The 19,843-nt window shown below is 42.4% G+C and overlaps 1 protein-coding gene across 2 annotated transcripts; it reads right to left on the bottom strand.

Moving 5' to 3' along the window:
• Nucleotides 1–18,193: 18,193 nt before the first annotated feature.
• mrpl46 (mitochondrial ribosomal protein L46) lies at nt 18,194–19,806 on the bottom strand. Of its 2 annotated transcripts, XM_049717145.2 has the most exons (4): nt 19,522–19,805; nt 18,887–19,091; nt 18,641–18,811; nt 18,194–18,555 (listed from the first exon to the last, which is right to left on the bottom strand). In XM_049717145.2, the coding sequence occupies exons 1-4, from the start codon at nt 19,780–19,782 to the stop codon at nt 18,302–18,304; spliced, it is 891 nt and encodes a 296-aa protein (XP_049573102.1). In that variant the 5' UTR covers nt 19,783–19,805; the 3' UTR covers nt 18,194–18,301. The 2 variants fall into 2 exon arrangements, with proteins under 2 accessions (XP_049573102.1, XP_049573101.1); XM_049717144.1 differs by having other exon boundaries at nt 18,641–19,091; nt 19,522–19,806.
• Between the last annotated feature and the right edge of the window lie 37 nt (nt 19,807–19,843).

The following is a 19,843-nucleotide window of genomic DNA, read 5'->3' as shown; positions in this document are numbered from 1 at the left end:
GCCTCATTAGGAGGGCTCCCGTTACACGCCGGTCGAAGCAATAACTGAAGCGTTCTGTGTCGTGTCGCAAATAATAATGTTTTGTCCCACTTGGACCCTCGTGAGCTCCTCTCCCTTGCCCTGCTGCTTCACGGGGGGAGGGGGGGGGGGGGTTGGAACTTTTCCAGGAGCACGATAGGACCGCTGAGGTCAACTCTAATCAGTCCAATTTGGCACTATTCGCTATTCAAAATGGCCGCAGGTAAATACAGGAGACCCTCGTTAGCCGCTATTGACATTAGCATATTGTCTGGTGTGTTTAAGTCAGAAAAGACTTGCTACTGCACACTATTTTTTGGATGTGGCCAAATGCATTCCGGGAAAAAATAAAGGATCAGCACTAGCGTGCATTTTTTTTTCTTCACTTGCTAGAAGCATTTTCCCATTTTGATTGGACTTGCTGAAGCACCAATCTCAAACGATAGTCATCATAATAATGAGCAGTAAGTTGTAGATTTATTTTTATTTTGTATACGATGCGCCTCAAGCGCATTGTGTTGCTTGGCAACCAAGTCAACTCAATTAGCTCCGAAATGTTCGGTTACGAGTATGGTGGAATTTTATTAATGGATTTTTATTCGACTCAAAGTGAAGGGATGCACTTCCAAATCCGCTAGTCGATTAAGTTTACGTTTACCGTATTTTTCGCACTATAAGGCGCACCGGATTATAAGGCGCACCTTCAATGAAAGGCTCATTTTAAAACTTTGGACATGGCTGCTGTAATGGCTCAATATTGGTCCATATATAAGGCGCACCTGATTATAAGGCGCATTCTCGGCTTTTGAGACAATTGGAGGTTTTTAGGTGCGCCTTATAGTGCGGAAAATACGGTAAATTGCGACATATTCTCCAAAAGGATCTTTACGGAAATCCCATGTCTCAATAAAACGCCTCAATAGAAAAATTTGACTGAATCGGACGGATTTCCTAAACAAGCGAATCGGCCATACGAAATCAACTTGAGCGAGAATATTCTCCTGCTTTTCTGTTTACCATAACCAGGTCAAGCTAATCAGTTCCTCTTGCGTGTAAAGATAACATTAAGTGTTCAAGGTAGCTAAGTGCTAAGCTGCAGAGAGAAATGTCGCCTCTCATTGATAATAAATGACTCCCTGCTATGTGGAGACCATCGCCGCTTCTCTGCGTGAACTCGCTAAGCGCCACTGTTGACTCCCAATTGGTGGGCGGGGCTTATTTTGGTGGGACGCATCTATTTTATTTCCAAGGGTTTTGTATCATAATTAAAACCAGAGTAGTCGCATTAGCATAAATTCCACGCTGAAATGAACAACTGCACGGTAAATACACCTTGGAGTGTAAATAAAATATAAGTGCTTTTTCATGAATTATAGAGTGTATATTTAAATTTCTGATGAATAAATGATTGGACTAAATGAATAGGACTTCAAATAGAATTGAAGAGAAGAATATAGTGGAAGTTTGTCTGCGGCGTTTGGGGCTGGAGTCGGAGAGTTACTTTCAATCAAGTCTCATTTAGCGAAGTCGCAGAGAAAAAGAAACGCTGCAAAGAGGCGGATAAAAGACGATTATGATCTTAAAATGAACGATGTTTTCCTCTGTGAATAGTTTTAATGTTTGCAGGGGTGTATTAGAATTTTGTAGTTTTTTTTTTTTACTTCTCTTCAATAGATAATGTGGAATATTTCCGTGGAGACAGAGATCCTTGGTGGCAACTTTGTGTGATGTCTACTCATACGAGTCAAAATCCTGAAAATGATCATCAAACTTTAATACCAGGCTTCGCCCACACAGAGGTTGGCAAAAGGCTTCACCATCTTCCCATTAAAATTATAATGAAAAGAATAAAAATGTATTTTTTTAAAAAAATTATTACTAGGCCAATACGGCGTTTAAATAAAATCTCCCTTTGCCTTCGGTTTATCGACGAAGCGAATGACAATGGCATTATTCAAAACGAGTTTTGCACGAATTGTTTTTATTCTTGTGGAGATTTGCTTTTTCTCCTCCCTGATGTCAAATCAGCTTTAAAACATTTGTTTCCTCAAGCATGACTTTAATCAACTTCCACGGAAATAATAGAAATCGGTTTTCTTCAGGGATATTACGATCAAATACGATGATCCTTTAATAATGCCCGGTGGGGTGATGCAGGTGTTGCAATAGCGGAACAATTCCACGTCATAAAATGAGACGTCAAAGTGGATGGCTTCAAGTGTCGGATGGAAACTTTCTCGGCCTTCACCTTGGGCTGTTATTTTGATACATGATTGACCAATCGATGCAAAATGAAAAAGATTTTCGAGGGTTCCTGAAAAGTGAAAGTTTTGGAAATGAGGATTGGGCCCAAAGGAAGTGATATGTCTGTTGTCTATTAAGTGTGAAATTGATTCCGCTCATCTTGTTTGTTTCTTAAGGGCAGTAGAAGCTTCTATTTGCTGTTTTGCAAAGACGTTGCCATGGGCTGTGAAAAGGTGTCCTACTTGAGAATACATTTGTATGGACTGGCAAAAACGTTTCGCCACATTTGCAAATACTTTTCGATAATGCCCCGGGCTAATGATTTGCCTTGGAATTATGAGGGAAAAATACTGCAGACATAAAAATACAAATAAACTTTAGTTATTCAACTCGTTCACTGCCATTGACAGCTATAGACGTCAAAGATTTTAATGAGTGGAGATAATTTCCGAACTTATTGGTAAGATTTTAGTCCAGAGGTAAAAAAATAGAAAAAAATAGAAAAATAAATTTCAATTTTTAATTATTTCTTATTATTATATATATGTATTATTTATATTGAATTATTTTAAGCATCTAAAAGAATTTGCCAGTCAAAAATGTTCACTCCACATTGACAGTCAAAGGAAACTCAGCCCTTCCGTCACAGGCCGCGGCGGCTTGCCAAAAATTTCTTCCAAAAAGTTGGCCCAGCACGCAGTTTGGAAAAGAAAGTAAAACGACAAGGAGGAAGACCAATTTTGCTAAAGCGCTGAAGACAGTGACTAATGAATTCATAAGGCATCCGGACGGAAGAGGCGGCAGCATCGCGGCTCCATTAGTATACAATCTTCCATGCCCTTCTCTTTGGCGGCAACGTGGCACTAACAACTTTCAAGATTTGTGGGCGCAATACTGAGCCCATAGATTCCAGGTAATTTGCTCCACAATGAGGTGAGACCTCCCCCCCTTCCTCCCCACAAGTTCCCGCGGTCTAGCACGCCACAGTGGTTGACCTATTCATCGGTCAAAACAAACAAGCCTTACCGTCCGCTTTTATCAGCCCTTTATTTCATAACTTCAGCCGCCAGAAATGAGAATGCTTTATGGGGGGAAGGGCAGGGGGGATTGGGATGCGGCCAGGTTGAATAGTGGGAGATGGTCGTCCCCCTGCGCGGCAATCACTCTGATCTACGGCATCTATTGATCCTGTGAGCTTGTCCAATCAATACAAAAAAGAAGAGGGGGAAACAACATTAGAGGAGAAAATAGCCTATTTAAGGGGGCCCGGGTCGGATGGCGGGAGGGACATGGCGAACGTTGTGTTCGTGCAGGTACAGTGGTCTGAAGCATAGATAGAGCAAGATGAGGGGAAAAGCGAGTTTTTTTTTTCTCTCTTCATAATAGAAGACTTCCAGCGTTATTTCCCTGAAAGTGCTGGTGAGGTAATGAGAAAGCTAACAGAGGGGAGAAAAAAACAGCGCTGAAGTGGCTGGTTGGGATGAGATATGAGGCCGAGGCAATGAGGCATCGCCACTATGCTGCAATTGAGTCGTCTGTGTGAGGTGGACGCCGCACATTAGGGCGGCACCCGAGAACAAAACCCTCGGAGGAAGGTCTGCCACGAATATAAATGTAGGGCGGACATAGAAATAGTATGGCTAGCTCGATTTTATTGACACCAGTAAGTTTTCACTGACCCTTACAAGATTGTTTTATAACAGGGGTCTTCAACCAGTAGTCCGCGGCCCTCTAGTGGTCGGTGGCGGTTTGCAAGTGGTTGGCGAAATTGGAAATAATTGTAACATTTTTAAAAATAAATTGATGTATTATTTAACCTTGATTTATTTTCCAGCTAATTTTGTAAATCGTTAATCCATCCAAATTATGTCAAACGTAGCTGAGATTTCCAAAACCGACATAAAGATGCAAATAAATAGCCTATCCTCCTTTTATGTAAAATAAAATATGTTTAGAATATCCGGGAGGGGCAGAGTACCCCTAATGTAAACACCACACAGAAAACCCAGAGGCAGAAATTGAACCCTTGACCTCAAAATTGTGAAGCTGATGTTCTAACCACTCGCCTACTCCAATAATGATAAAGATTCATCTTACGGATGCCGTTCCTGCTGGAATAACAATACAGAGGCAGGACATCGATTTCCTATGACTGCTTACTCACCGTTGTCAATTCAGCCGCTGCCCGGGTTATTTGTTCTTCTTGTCGCGGAATACAAATAATAATAAAAATCATGATCGTAATCGAGCAATTGGAGTCTAGCCAACGTAGAATTTACAATAGTTGTTTGGTGATTACATTTCCAAGTAGTCAACCGTTAGGAACTGAAAGTTTTTCGATGGATTTAAAGGTAAAAGGTGTATGACGATAAAAACAAACAAAGAAAAAAAACAATTAGGTATCCATTTATCATTGATGGCATTTTTAATTAAAGGACCTGAAAAAAAACGGAAAGAAAAACCAAATAAACTTGAATTAAACAAAATTGGAGAATTGCCTAAAAACAGGTCAAGTTTCTTCACGGCCATTAAGACACTTTGTAACCGTCTTAAATTGCGAAAGACGTACGTATATGGCATCATTGACCGTTTTTAGGCCTCAATAATTCAGCCTGACACGCAATTAATGCATCAAAAGAAAGAAAAGCCCGCACAATCTGCCACGGCCGGCGCTACGAAATCTCATCCAACGTGCCTCCTGTCGCCGAGACGCTTGTCACTTCCAATCCCCCTGCCCCCCCTCGTCTCAAACAGTCCGCCTTTCATTATGCTCGTGGGCTGCCAGCGAGTGGCCGTCAGATGGAGGAGAAATTTTTTCCAAAGATTGCATATCGAGGTGTATTACGACGGCAATACATCAGCAAGGGCGGGATAACAAGAAAATAAAGTGGAAAGACGAGCGGCGATTACTTAAAAGTGGACTCGGCCGATGTGATTCAATTTTGGTTAAATGCGAAAGTAACGGCGGCGTTTCAACAATATGCTTTGTTTGTATTAATACCCGAGAGTGCTGTGGAGTGAAAGCACAAATCGGTTCATTGCGTTCTCTTTATATTTCTTTTTATTGGCCCAATGATTGTTCATTCATCCGTGGGCTGTTTAGAAAAAAGTAAATGTACCTCTTAATCATGTATTTCTGCTCTTTTTGGAAATTCCAAGAAAATGTTTTCAATGAGACGAATTTTATCGACTTGCCTGCTTCTTAGTGGATTTTTTATTTTGTTCAAATAATCTATCAGCGGTGTAATTGCTTCAAGTGAAGGCAAAGGAAAGCAGTCGTTTGACAAAATTAAAAGTAGGTGTCCAGTTTCAAAACACATTTTTAAAGAAACCGTTTTAGTAAAGTGGCCATTTGAGGGCTTTTTCGCCAATTGAGCTATCGTCAAGTAACAATCGTGACTTCCAAAAGTTTGTCCAAGTGTATTGCTACCAAATCTGAACCATCAATATTACAATTAAAAACTTTTTGAGGGTTACTCAAAAGCCGTCCAATTAGTGGCCACAGATGGTTTTGAAAATATAGCTTCCATGAAATTTGGGAGGAATGAGTAGACCCGCAAAATCGTCTTGCTGGAAAAGACTTGGGAAGTCAAGACATTTCATGAGAGAGAGAGTCAGAGAGCCAATGAGAGCGAGTCAGAGTGAGAGAGAGTCAGAGCGTTCATGCGAGAGAGAGAGAGAGAGAGAGAGAGAGAGAGAGAGAGAGAGAGAGAGAGAGAGAGTCAGAGAGTCAGAGAGAGTCAGAGAGTCAGAGAGAGTCAGAGAGAGTCAGAGAGAGTGAGAGTCAGTGAGAGTCAGTGAGAGTCAGTGAGAGTTAGTGAGAGTCAGGGAGAGTCAGAGAGAGTCAGAGAGAGTCAGAGAGAGTCAGTGAGTGAGTCAGAGTCAGTGAAAGAGTCAGAGTGAGAGAGAGAGAGAGAGAGAGAGAGAGAGTCAGTGTGAGAGAGTCAGTGTGAGTGAGAAAGTGAGAGTCAGAAAGAGTGAGTCCACTCGTATGTTTTTCCATGGCCCGCCGCTAGTTCCACTCACTTTTTCCCAATTTTTTTTCCTCAGCGATGATTTCTCGGGATGTTTCGCTTCAACCGTTGTGCCCTTCACATCTGCGTGATTTATCGTCCATTAAAAAGGCAAAAGTCACATTCTACCCTCTTCCACAAAATAACAAGGAGCCTGAAACGGTCTTCAATAAAGCTGAAATTAGCACATGTGGATCCAAGCGGAATTAGCTCCCGCTGGGTGACGGCGGAGCTGCCATATTTCACCAAGGCGAAGATGCAAAGCGGTTCATTGTATGATGATCTCATTACGCCGGAGAATTTCGCTCCATCTAAATCATGTCGCCATCGCGTCTAATAGGTTGCAAATAAAGACGCTCATTTATGAAGCAGTAAATGTGTTGAGCGGCGTTCGGCTTGTAGGGGCCACTCTCTGATGGCCCTCCGCGCCATTGCGGGCGACGGCGGCCATTTGTCAGCACGGTGGCTGGGAACTTCCTCGTCCGCTGTTTCGGAGAAAAGTAGTGATCATCGTTGCGCGATAATAATCCATTAAACACATTTACATAATCAGAGCGGGAAGACTTGTGGCAGCCTTCAAAGGCTCTGAGTCATGGTGGGCATTGTTGCCTCTTTGCTAACGCAGACGCAGCGTGTAGCATTCATTGTCATGGCCGTCCGCTTTATATTAGCATGATTGCGCTGACACTTTTATTTATGAAAATGCTCCACGCTGTGCTCGCATCAGACACAAAAGCAGCGATATCAAATATTAACGCAGAGATGTCAGGGTGGGGGGGCGGCAAATATGCGTCAGTTGTAAGTCTTAACTTCTTAGCGAACGTGCATTTTTAGTCGATGACAATGAATGAAAAAATGATTACTGGAATTTTTTTAAGATTAAGTCAAGCATTGCCTTTTTATATGAAATGTGTCTTATAAATGAAGCTGCCTTGACTTGAGAATAATTTAAATATTTTAAAAATTTTAGATATCCATCTATCTATCTAGCTACCTATCTATCTAGCTAGCTAGCTAGCTATCTAGCTATCTAGCTATGTAGCTATGTAGCTATCTAGCTATCTAGTCATTTATTCATCTATTTATTTATTTATGTATTCATTTATTTGTTTGTTTGTTTATTTATTTATTAGATTTTTAAAAAAAATATCTTTTAAATCCCAACCTGCCATTGTGAGCAAGAATTGATTGCTCCATAGTGTGCCACAACTGTGTTTGTGAAGCTGCATGGATGTCATTTTTTCATTTTTGGATTGATGCGTTCACCATCTTCCACTATTTTTCGATCACCTTTGCGTCTTTCATACTCCCCAAGTGTAATTACCCCAAGTGTCAGCTCACTGGGGTGTAAGCACGGGCATCTTTATGAAGGTACAAGCTCCTTGGATCTGTTGTCCCACCGGCAGCTTTTAACAACACTTTAATGGGCTGATAACATCTGGAGCATGTGTCCACCAGGCTTCATGCGTTATAGGAGCCACCGCCCTCGGGGGTTTTGCGTGCCATCCTAAATCATCCATCATGCTGAATGGGGAGGTGTGGTGGGAGAAGGGGGGGGTGGCATTTGCAGATTTACGTTTTCCGGGGAGCCTTGCCTGGGGCTGTCAGACGCAAGTGATTGATAAGCGGGGTTACACGGGTGCACCCGGGCCAGTGCACAAGGAGCGCGTTGGCTCCGAAACGCCAGCTGCTGTCACCCCGGCTTCCCGTTCGCCGCCCCAGCCCAGAGGTGACACAAAAAGTACTCACACTTAAGTACGGACACTTGTGTGAATTTTTCTTAAGAGTCTTGCCTTGAATTTGATGCTATGCAATGTTTCATATACTACTTCTGAATTACAAAAATGCTATAAAATGTTCCATAGGTTTATTAAACCTGCAATTTGAGTTAAAAATATAGCTACCGTATTTTCTGCACTATAAGGCGCACCTAAAAACCTCCAATTTTCTCAAAAGCCGACAGTGCGCCTTATAATCCGGTGCGCCTTATATATGGACCAATATGGATTCGTGGATAAGGACTAATTTATTAAAGTAAGCTTTACGTGTTATTGGTTTCACTATTTCGAGTGTTACTATATTGTGATTGCATTAACGTTTGAGTAACGTTGAGTTATTCTATGCGCTTTATAATCCAGTGCGCCTTATATATGGACAAAGTTTTAAAATGGGCCATTTATTGAAAGTGCGCCTTATAATCCGGTGCGCCTTATAGTGCGGAAAATACGGTAATAATATCACAGCTAATTGTCTGGGGGAAGAGATTTTAGAAAGTCAGAATCTGTTGTTATTCTAAGCCAACGCAAGACAACATATTCGCGACTAATCATTGTTTTATCCGACGATAATTCCTTTAAATCGGGAATTATGTTGATTCTTCAGATCTTTTTCAGTCAATCTCATTTCTTCCCACTTCACATTCCTCCACCTGAACAATCGACTCAAGCCCAGACACAGACTCTTGACACTGTTACCTCCCACCATTGGCCTCTTCAGCCTGTTACCACCATTAGCGCCACCGTTGGCGCTACCGTTAGCGCCGCCTTTCAGCGTGTTGACGCTTGTTAGCGGCAGCAGATGCGCTGATGGCGGAGTCGTGCAGACACCCACCGGCGGGAGGATGACACATCCAAAGGCAGACATTGCCGCCACGCAGTAACCAGGCAACTGGAAGCCTGGCGCGCTGACCACTGACGCCGCATCATAATAGAAATGTGTGTTAGCATCACACGCTCACTCCCCCCCCTCCCCTTCCCCTTTGGCTACAACCTGGCAGACGTGACTCAACTCCGAGTTGAAGAAAGGCCTCCTCTGTAGTGTGCTCGCTTCCTCCACCTACTCGCCGACAATACACCACCGCTTGCTACCCACTCTTCCTGATCTTTCATTTAGCAGCCTCCACTTTACTACGCTAGCTTCCTTCACGCTCATTTTGGTTCTACTTTGAGGAAATGCCACGATCCGATTGATACGATGACAACAATAGCAATGAGTTACATATGTGAGAGTTTTCCCAAAATCTCTCAAAAATGTCTTCTACAAATTTTTTGGTGGTTCTACTCATAATAGATAAGCCTACAAAATCGAATGTTATCTCTCTAAATTTGGATCTCTAAATCTTTCTGAGAGCCACTACCAAGTAAATTCGGTGGTCTTACAGACTTTCCCGTCATTTATCGAGAGTTTTTTTGTGGGTCAACCGACTTCCGCGTTGCTAAGTGATACTGGTTTCGGGGGCTGGAATTTCAAAGAACTCCAGGGGGTGCTGCCTAGCCAATTTTTTGCAAATCCTCACCAGGATGAGCCTTGAAGACATCAAAGCGGCAGGAAAATTCTTTTTCAAACACCTTGATATTTAACAGCGATATCCATAATTGATGCCGCTGTATCAAAATTGTATCGTGGGAGATCATTTGGATATTTTGTCCCACTTCCATGCCCAATCTCTGTCTGAAGTTCACATTTGCGATGTTTTGTCCTCGCCACGCACCTCTTTGTCCCGCCGGTTGCCGCCAAGCTGATGTTTTTTTCCAGCCCGCTAGCGAGGCCGCCAGCCTCTGCATCCCACAACACACTGACTCCAGGCAGCACCAGCGGAGAGATAAACATCAAAAAACGCGTCTGCTGAATACAAAATGAAAGCAAAGGAGAAAAATATCAAGCTCGTAGACACTTAACAATAAAAGACAATTTCAGTTTCCGAATGTAAGTACTTTAGACTCGGTGATAAGTACCACTAGCTGTCATTGTTGAAATTAAACAACAAAAAATTTGCGACGTATATTTGCCGGCTTTAAACCAAAAATGAATTAAAAATCGATTTAATCATGATGAATTAACTAATTCAATCGCATAATAAAATATAAATTATTTTATTCTTTGACATTTAATAGAGAAAGAGCAACAATAATCCCATTTGAATAATCGACAAAAACTATTTAGTGTATCTCAATAAAAGAGTATCGGTGAATGGCTGCTCGCCAAAATCCATTTCAGCTCAAATTATTCCAGTTAAGAATTTTTTCTTAATGAAGGAAGAACCAGGATGGTTGATCAAGACTGCTGCCTCCTCGTCTTGAAGCTCAAGAAGGCCTCAAGACTTTAAGTCCTGAAGTCTTCCAGGTCCACAAGACCACAAGACAAGAACACAAAACCAAAAGACTACAGAAATCTACAAAAAGTAGAAGACCACAAGACTTCAAGACTTTAAGTCCTGGAGTCTTCCAGGTCCACAAGACCACAAGACAAGAACACAAAACCAAAAGACTACATCTCAGAAATCTACAAAAAGTAGAAAACTACGAGACTTCAAGACTGTCAGGCAACAAAATAATATCCTCATAAAACTGAGCTAGTTAGCTTGCGCGGGTTTTCCCGATATTGTCAGCTAGGTCGCACTGAGCAAAAGCTAAGACAAACGTTACTTAAATAACAGCGTAAAACATCTTGACAGCTCATCTATTGAGCCGTTTGACTTTCCGACAGTGTTGTTTTCCACTCCGTGCCCTCGTAACAAATATGTCCTAAGCGTGAAAAATGAATGAAGAAAAAAAATGAAGACAGCAAGCCCGACTAACATTGAATGAGAAGATGATCCCTCTCATCAGAACCATGCTTAGATATTGTACTGGGGTGCATACCGGCCCTGGAGGTCCATCATTTCAACCCTCTTAAAGCACAAAAAAAAACAGTACTTCTGCGAATCCCTTCCTGATTGTTAAAAATTGGATTTTGAGTCCGGGTAATTGCTTTTAGCCATCTGATGTAAATGCATCCGACCAGGCCACCGCCATCATGCCGGCGTTAGAGTACCAAAAATGACAATTATTGCATTGGTGACTCAATTTGGTGACATCACAGCGGCCATTTTAGTCGAGTGCCGGAGCTTTCAGGATGCTGCGGACAAAAAAGGAAGCCAGCTTGTTATCTGATGTCATCGCGACCGAAGCCAGACGCGCACATGCTGAGAAGATATATTCCTCCAAATCCAACCTTATTTCCCTCTTCTGCCTGCGGGCCTCAAATTTCCTTCCTGGCTTTATCTCTTGCCTCCTCCTCCAACTCGTCTTCTCGGGTGAGGTCATGGTGGGATCCGTGTCCCTTGGCCTCACGGAGCCCACTGGCCAGTTGGTGTAATTATGATGGATGGAGTAATTTCCACAGGAGCCTTTCGGCAAGACGCTCAGAGTCGGCCGAGCTTTCTCTTGGCTTTAATGACTTTTTAATAGAGCTCACTCCCAAAGCCACGTCGCACCGGGCGCCGACGACAAATCACCGCTGTTAAAGCGGGTAATGGCGCAGGCGGACATGTGCGGTCCGGCCTCTTTAGAAGCCCCCTGAAGTAACAACCGCTGTGTCTTTTCTAAGGTTCCTGAGTATACACTCACAGCTGGAAGGAACACTTTTAAAGGAGGGAAAGCTAACGGACTCAAGCGCTGTTAGCCTAGCTTATCGTCATTTCAACAACCGAGCTATGAATCGATTGAAGGAGAAAATCGAAACGTGAGCACAATATAAAAAAAATCTGCTTGGGATGATGACGTCGTCCCACACAGTGATGGTTATCCGTCAGTGAGGTCTTGCTAGAGGTCTCAGGAGGAGAGAAGGGTGGGGACCTTCCCATTACGAAATGGGGGTCACAGCTTCTTCGGCTCTGATGTCGCCAATAAAAGGTGATAAGAGATGTCAATCAAGTATTAGGTTCCATTTATAATATGTCACCAGATGGTCCTCGTGAAGCTACCATAACAAGTTTACTTGTTATTATAATTTATTTGGATTGGTATTGGAAAGACTACGTAGGGGACTAAACGGTTTTTAGTTCAAGACCCGTAAATTTTTTGTTGGAAGTAAACTTCTCAGCATAACAAGGCGATGATAATGGTTTTGGGATTTGGGTTGCGTCGTGGGGACCAATCAGGGCCAAAGACAGCTGCAGTGCCTCTGGCCTTATCCAACCATCTACTCCCAAACCAGACCTGTTGCGTCACTACCAGAGGTGGAGAAAATAGGTAGAAATTGTTCTAAAGAAAGAGAACTTTGAAAATATTTAAAAAATAAAAAGTAGTCCTCCAAAAAAATCCTTATTCTGCAGCAATAAATACTGCTTAAAAAGGACAATGCAACAAATCTTCTAAATTAAACCAAATTCAAAAACAAGATGGTTTGAAATTAATTCTTTTGTTTTATATTAAAAGACTCACCAGGCAGTGATTACATAAAAAGCGATCATCATCGAGTCCCTCGGATGGACGGACGGGGTAGCGGGCCTTTCACACACGGCAAGAAAAATCAACAAATTTGCCAAGTGAAAGTGACAGCTCCAAGACGGCCGATGCCGAGACTCTAATTACTGCCCGCTGAGCATGAACAAACCTAAATGACAGACATTTTTCCACTTTTGCGGTGTGACGTAGCGTGCGGGATATCAGTGGGAATTAGCTGTCATGCTTCCAGTGGCCGTGTGTGATGACAAGCAAGAACTTGTCGGTGTGATGTAAGCAAACATTTTTATTGTTAATTATAGCGAAATATCGGGATCCATCTTAAGGAAAAAGTAAAATTTTGTCAGTGGCTAGCTTACCAAGGTATAGCGTAGTCTTCCGAATAAGAAACACCTTGTTGCGTCGGCCATTTTGTGATAACCGTACACCATTTTGACATTTTTTAAATAAAATCAATTCTGGAGAAAATTGACAAAACGCCAAATAAAGAGCAGCTTTAAGAACAAGGCATTAGCTTAGTTATAGTTTGGACATGCTAGGTTTTACAATAAGACATGATTAGGGGTTAAATTTCATATTTGTAACTGTAACCCTGTGTTCAAACCTTAAATTGAATCAATGTTTTTTTTTTTATGCTGTCACATTTAGGTCATGAGGGGATGGATCGATTTTTTTTTTTTTTTTTGCACAAATCAACCACAAAAATTGGGTCATTTTAGATGTATGAGATTCACATTTTGAAAAGAGCCCTAGAAATGGAAAAAGTTGGCACTAAATAAGCCAAGCAGCATGTTGGTCTTTTTTTTTTTGGACAGAATCTGTCTTATTTTTGACCCGAAAACCCTCGCCTTGTCTTAAAACTCTAACCTTTGTTTGAAACCCTCCAGACACAATGCCACGTGAGGTAGCTCATAGTTTTATCTTCCAAACAACGCCGCTCCGACATCAATATGCGATGAGGCGCTCAAGTCTGTACGGATTCCTTCCAGGTGAACATCTCTTTTCGACTTCTCCGAAAACGCCCTCAGCAGACTTCGGCATCCGAAGCAGCCGGTCAGCAAATTGCACCGACCGCCGCCCCCCCCCCAAGCGAGACGGCCCGGGCCGGCGCAGTGCTGAGCTGTGGACTCGGCGGCCGTAAAGAGGTTTAGGTGCAAACAAACATCCCATTTAGTGGCGCGGCTCCTCCATTTAGGCGGCGATTATGGCCCTCGGGGTCCTGGCTCAGCACTGAATTATGAATTAAGTTGTCAGGAGAGCTTCTGCTTATGAGCTGAGGGGCTCATTGAAATTTAATTTGAAAAGGGATTCTGTTAAGAATGTACGCTCAGCAAGCTCCTGTGCTGGACTAAGTACTGACGAGTGCAATGGAAGAAAAGAATGTGGTTGGAGGAGCCGCCTTGGTCTTATTGCGTTACATCACAGAGGCTCCCTTTCTATTCGAGCACCCTCAGTGAACATCGTCTCGTAGCTGGTTGATACCGATTTACACGTCTCGATAGACGCCGACTCACTCGGAGGGAGGAAAAAAAAAGGTGGATGATGCAGAAGAATTAAATTGGTCGCTGAAACGGTAACAGGCTTGAATCCTTGAAACCATTTCAAAGCTAAACCTAATTCGAAGCCCTTGTTTCAATCACTGATCCAGCATGAAATTTGAAACTGCTTTAAATTCAAATTTGAAGCCTAAACTCAGTGTTGAAAATGTGAATTTGAGAAAATAACACTAACTTCAAAAATTATTTGAAGTTGAAGTTTATTTTTGAACATGAGATCAACCAAACACAAAATCATTTTTTCACATTTTCACATAATTTCATGTTCTGCCAAGAAAACAAATAAATCAACACGTTCAAAAAAGGAGAAGGAAGAAGCTATTGCTTGTTTTTTTTCCTACCCCTTTTATACATCATAATTCTTAACATGGTTGCTGATTAGTTTTTTCGAGGTACAGAAACTTGAGTAAAATAATTGAAAAATAATTTTAAATCCCTTATCAGGGCTCAAAACCCAAACTAGTTTGAAGTCTTAAAAACTCCAATGAGAAATTAAAACCCTAACTTGACACTCAAACAATAACCGACTCAATAATTTAGGCAACACTGCTGTAATTGTTTCGTTAGCTAGCGTCCTTATGCTAGCTCCTGCTCGTCTCCCCTTTCAGAGACACATCAAACTCTAGCTTTCATGTTTTTGATCCCACCAGGGACCCAGTGTACCCAATTCTGCTCTTTTAGCATGCACGCCATATGTAGCCCACCTGACGTCTCTCCCCAAGGGTCCCCCCCACAACTCACCGCCCCGTCTCCCTTTTATCATTTAGCACTCTGAGGGCGCAGTCTCCAGTCAGAGTGCGTTCCTTTTAACGTTAAAAGCCTCGTGTCACATGAACCCGCAATGCCACCCCGGACGGGACCTTGACTTTGCTACATTCCTGCCAGATGTTCGGGGAGCCCCCTAGAGGGGATTTAGGTGATTTGGGAGTGGGGAGGGGGCAACTACGCTGCCAAAGTGTAACAGCTTAGCGATCCCAGAGGAACCATTGACGGCCATCTGAAAGGTCTTTGGAAGGAGACCGGACCCTTTCCCATGACGCTGCCAGCGGAATAGAACACTGCGGGCTATTCCGCTGATTCGGAGAGTTGGCAGTATTTGATGCCCTAATTTGACGCCCTAACCCTCTCTTTAAGTTTGGAATGGTAACGCATGCAGAGAGTCACATTTGTTCTGGGCTTTGCTTCTGCATACAAATGCTGACCCTGGAGGCGGGGCTGGGGACTGCCGGCCAATCAAACGAGACGAGCACATTGCGTTGATCGATGGAAGAAGTCGGGGTCAGCCATCCTGGCATTTTACGGCGAGGCTAGCTCTGACCTTCACCCTCATGCTGTCCAGTGACGTTCCTAAGCCCGTCCCGAACACACACACACACACGCTCACAGACACGGGATTGACAGCTCACAGGGAAGGGAAAGGAGCTGCCGGGTGAGGCGAAGGAGGTGGTGCATCCGGGGAAAGGGAGGAGGACGTGTAGCCCTGCAGGCCGGAGGTCTCGCTGCCAGACACAGTGTGAGCTCTCGTATGCGAGTGTGTGTGTGTTGGTGGGAGTGCAACCGTATGACCCGTTTCAAGGGTGGCTCACCAAAATATTTCAAATAAAATTACTTTAATAATTGGTATAGCGATATTGTTTTAAAATATATTTTTATATTCTTTAAAAATATCTATATAATTTTAAGAACCCTAATTGCTAAACACATCAGATTATTTCAATTTTTCAAATGTTTTGCTAGCTTTGATTATCATACTATTTATTTAGATATTTTTTTTTGTACATGTACTACATTAAAAATGCAGTATTGTGATGGGAATTTTCAGACAAACCTCCAGGCTAAAGTACGATAACGCACAATATGCAGCAGCGAATATTCACTTGAGTTGTAATAATCAATATTTTAGAGCTTGCAGCCATGTCGCCCTCATAGCACCACCGCTGCCACCACCTCAAAGCAAGTTTAGAGAAAAGCGGGGATAAGAAAAGAAAAAAAAAAATCAAGGCAACAGGCTCTGCTACAACAGACGGCTGGAGGAGGGAGCAACACGACGGCCGCTGCGATACCAGCATTGGCGGCCATCTGAAGCCCTCGGCTGACATCCATCCATGCAGAGAAGGCAACCAGTGGGGGCTCAAACACAAACCTATTTCTGTGACTCTTGGTGCAAAGAAAATGTCCAAGGGTTCTGTTTTCATAGCAGTTTGTTGCTCGACTAGCTGCTAAATGAGCAAAAATAAGCAAAACACTCAGAACCCATTTTCACAAGACTCAGCAGAGGGGCGAAAGAAGAAACAGTTACGCTTTCAAGCAGATCTGGTTTGAAACTTCCCTTTAAAATATAAGCTTGCCAAAAACTGAGCATTGTCTATGATATATTGTAAACATCCCAAAAATAAATTGTTAAAATGAAAATCTAGTTACACTAATATAAACACACAATTCATTCACATATATAAAAAAAAAAAATGCTTATGTCTAGCAGTACTTACAGGCCAATCACTCCAAAAGTGCTTTTTCCGCATTGAGGCAAAAAAAGCACTTAAATCTTTCGAGTCCTACTTCTGATTTAGAATGCAAGTGTGTGACTTGTATGATTAAGTACAAAATGGCCGTGCGTGTGTTTATTGTTGATGCAACACATTCAATCAAGCACCTAAATGTTTGATACCGTATTTCACTTGCGGCCAATGGTGCAGAGAGCGTATCCATCTTCACCGAGTGTACTCATGCGTTAGCAGTAGCGGAAGAAGCATTGTGTCTGCAGTTTACCCCTCGACAATACACTCTTTGCTCTCACTATCTGCCTCCCACAACTTTTTACACAACACCGTCCCGCTAAAGCAGCATGCAATGTTAGTTTTTCATTAAATAACTGTCAACTAACCACCTAGCTTAACGCGAACATGTCACGTGAAATGACCTATTGGGATAACATAAGTTGCTTAAATATTTATGGCTTGAAAACTTGAAGCAACTGCAATTTTAACACATGGAACAGCAAAGGAAATAAAAGAATACTCACGAATATTCATTCTTAGTTGGGGACCTTCTCTGCCTTTTGCTATGAGACACGATGCACCTCTTCAAGATGGCGTCTGAATTTGGAATTGCCCGACTATTGCAATAAAGTATTAAAACCGACTGCTAAAAAAAACTGATGGGGGGGGGTGATTAACTGTCATGACTCCATAGTATATCATTGTACATCACTGTGTCGTGAGAAGGAAATGAAATCACTGCAAGAGCGAGCACTAAGAGCAACAAACAAGTGTATTTTGTCGAGCAGTAGTTGTCAAACGTCGTGCGTGTGTGCTTGCGTGACCCTCGCACGTGAGCTGCGTGACAATCAAGCGCCGTTAACATCAGCAAACATTGAAAGCATTTCATGCGCAATTTTCATAATCGGACTTTCGTGACCAAAAATAGAGAGGAAGTCTAGTAGCGTGTGGGCGTTAAGTGGAGAGAAAGCACGGTTTGAAGTGTGCGTGTGTGTGGAAGGGGGGGGGGGGGGCAACAGGTGTGACGTCACAAAAGGTACTCCGCAGCCTCTGTAAGCCATGTAGCAACACTGACATCTAGTGGCTGTATGTGCTTGTGTTGTATTCTTGCCTCTAATCAAATATATTACCAAAATGCTAAATGGATTTTAACGTCTGCATTAAAACTAGGTTACGATGATAGTGAACACATTTAAAATTAATTTACAATAATTGCTATATCAAGTAGGGTAAGAAAATGAACGATTGAGCAATGCTAATTGGAAAATATTAATTGTGTTTCTTAATAACACAAAACAATGAATAAATGATAGAAATAAATTAAATATATCAAATTATACATTTGAAATTAAGGCAATTACCTCAAATTGAAATTAGTATATTTTAAATTAAGGCAATTAGCTCAAATTAAAAATAAGTACTTCAAATAAATCAATATATTTTAATTATATAAGTTAATACTTTAAACTAATAAGTCAGAAATACAGAAACAAAACATGTACTTAAAAATGACTGATAAAACATAGCTTTAGTATTTCAAAAAAATAATTTAGAATAATACTTGCAAATAATGAATTGTAAGGTTATGGAGTTTTTAAAATAATTACATTTCTTTGTAAATAAATTAGAGGTCAGCCAAATGAAAGAAAAAATGCTTTATTTGTACAACAAAAAGAACAAAAACACTTGCTTAGGTACACCTGCACCATTAACAGTACAACCATTGGCATCAAACCTAATAATCCAACTCAGAGGTCGTGAATGAAGCGCTCCACCTTCATCATGTAGGCCGGCTTCAGGAAGCCCCGCAGTTCTTGTTTGTTTAGCCACATGAGGGCGCCATTGGGCTCCACATTAGTTGGTGCGTCTTGCGTCGTCAGCATGGCTTTGAAAAAGAAAATCTTGGTGCCCACCAAGGTGTCGCTGCGGGCGTCTTTGGGCAGCTTGTACTTGTACACGCCGCATGGTGCCTGGCCCAAGAAGGTGGCCTTGAGGGCGGGCTCTAAAATAAAAAAAGTGGGGGGCACTTTATAGTGGATGCAGAATTGTGTTAGTGACAAAGCAGGGGGTGCTTGGCTGCCAAATACCTGTGAGGGAGTCGAGCGCCCTCTGAGCTGTATCCCTCAGCGTCTCTCCCGGGCGCCACTCGGCCTGGGGCAGCATCCACAGCTTGTCGCTTCCCACCCGCTGCTCGGACAGCAGTACCAGCGAGTCGGCCAGGAGGCGCCCCAACGAGCTCAGGTTCTTATCCACGTCCTCTGTACATACACAATTATTATCAGGAATAGAAGTAGTGGTAAAAGTATTAGGCAATATTATTGAGTATTCCTGACCTATGACTCTGGGGGCAGGCCTGAATGCTTTGAATTTGCGTTCCCACTCATCTTCCAGGTCTTGCGTTAAAACGATGTCTTGTCCCTTACGGTCGTCTTCTTCCTCGTCCTCGTCATAGTCGTCGGCCTGCTTTCTCCTCAGCTTCTCTGCGTCCTCCAGCAGACGCAGCTCATGGTCAGACAGTATGCTTTTCTCCACTTCCATCTGGCAATATAAGTACATTGGCTTAAAACTTAATCAATGAAAATCTCAGTTTATTTGTTCCACTCAAGTTTTGAAGATGTTGTTGGAGCAATTGCATGCATGCAAAATTGCCTTATATTATGCTGTTTTTTTCTTCAAAAAGTTGGAAACAATAAGACAAGATGTCCTAACGGATTTTGTGGCCATTTTGCAAATCATTATATTCCTAATTGTTAATTTGTTTTATAGCTAGTTTGATTAAGCTTCACGGGCGGCACCATTTTGAGCATGACGTCCATTGCTACATTCATGGAAACTAGGCAACTTGACATTCCTTGGACTTGGTGCAGAACATCTAGAAACGCGGTTTTATGAACTGTTAGCAAATGAGCAAAAATTAAACACGCTGAAAGTGGACATGATCGATTATATTCTTTTAATGAGGTATCACCTGCTGCATCAAGCGAGCAAAGCGTTGCTCCAGCGGATTCAGGTCCGCCGAGATGACCGGCGGTCGCTGCAAACACACCGCAGCCATCAGAGTCCACGGGGAACGCGGTGTTTCCGGCGCTAATTTTTTCCGCAAAATTGAACAGTAATGCGAGCTATTAGAAAACGAACGAAACATACAGTTTAAAACCGGGGTCCCCCCAAAACGGAAGAAATAACGTTTCAGAGGCAGGCTCGCCATTCTTCCACAGGGAGCCGCCATCTTTTTTGTGGCGTTCACAGTCACCTGTCAAAAATAACCCACCTACCCAGAAATTTCTAAT

The sequence above is a fragment of the Syngnathus scovelli genome, chromosome 4, assembly GCF_024217435.2.
Source record: "Syngnathus scovelli strain Florida chromosome 4, RoL_Ssco_1.2, whole genome shotgun sequence".
Classification (NCBI taxonomy): Eukaryota; Metazoa; Chordata; class Actinopteri; order Syngnathiformes; family Syngnathidae; genus Syngnathus; species Syngnathus scovelli.
Note: the sequence above shows the minus strand (reverse complement) of the source record. Positions and strands in the feature narration are given on the sequence as shown.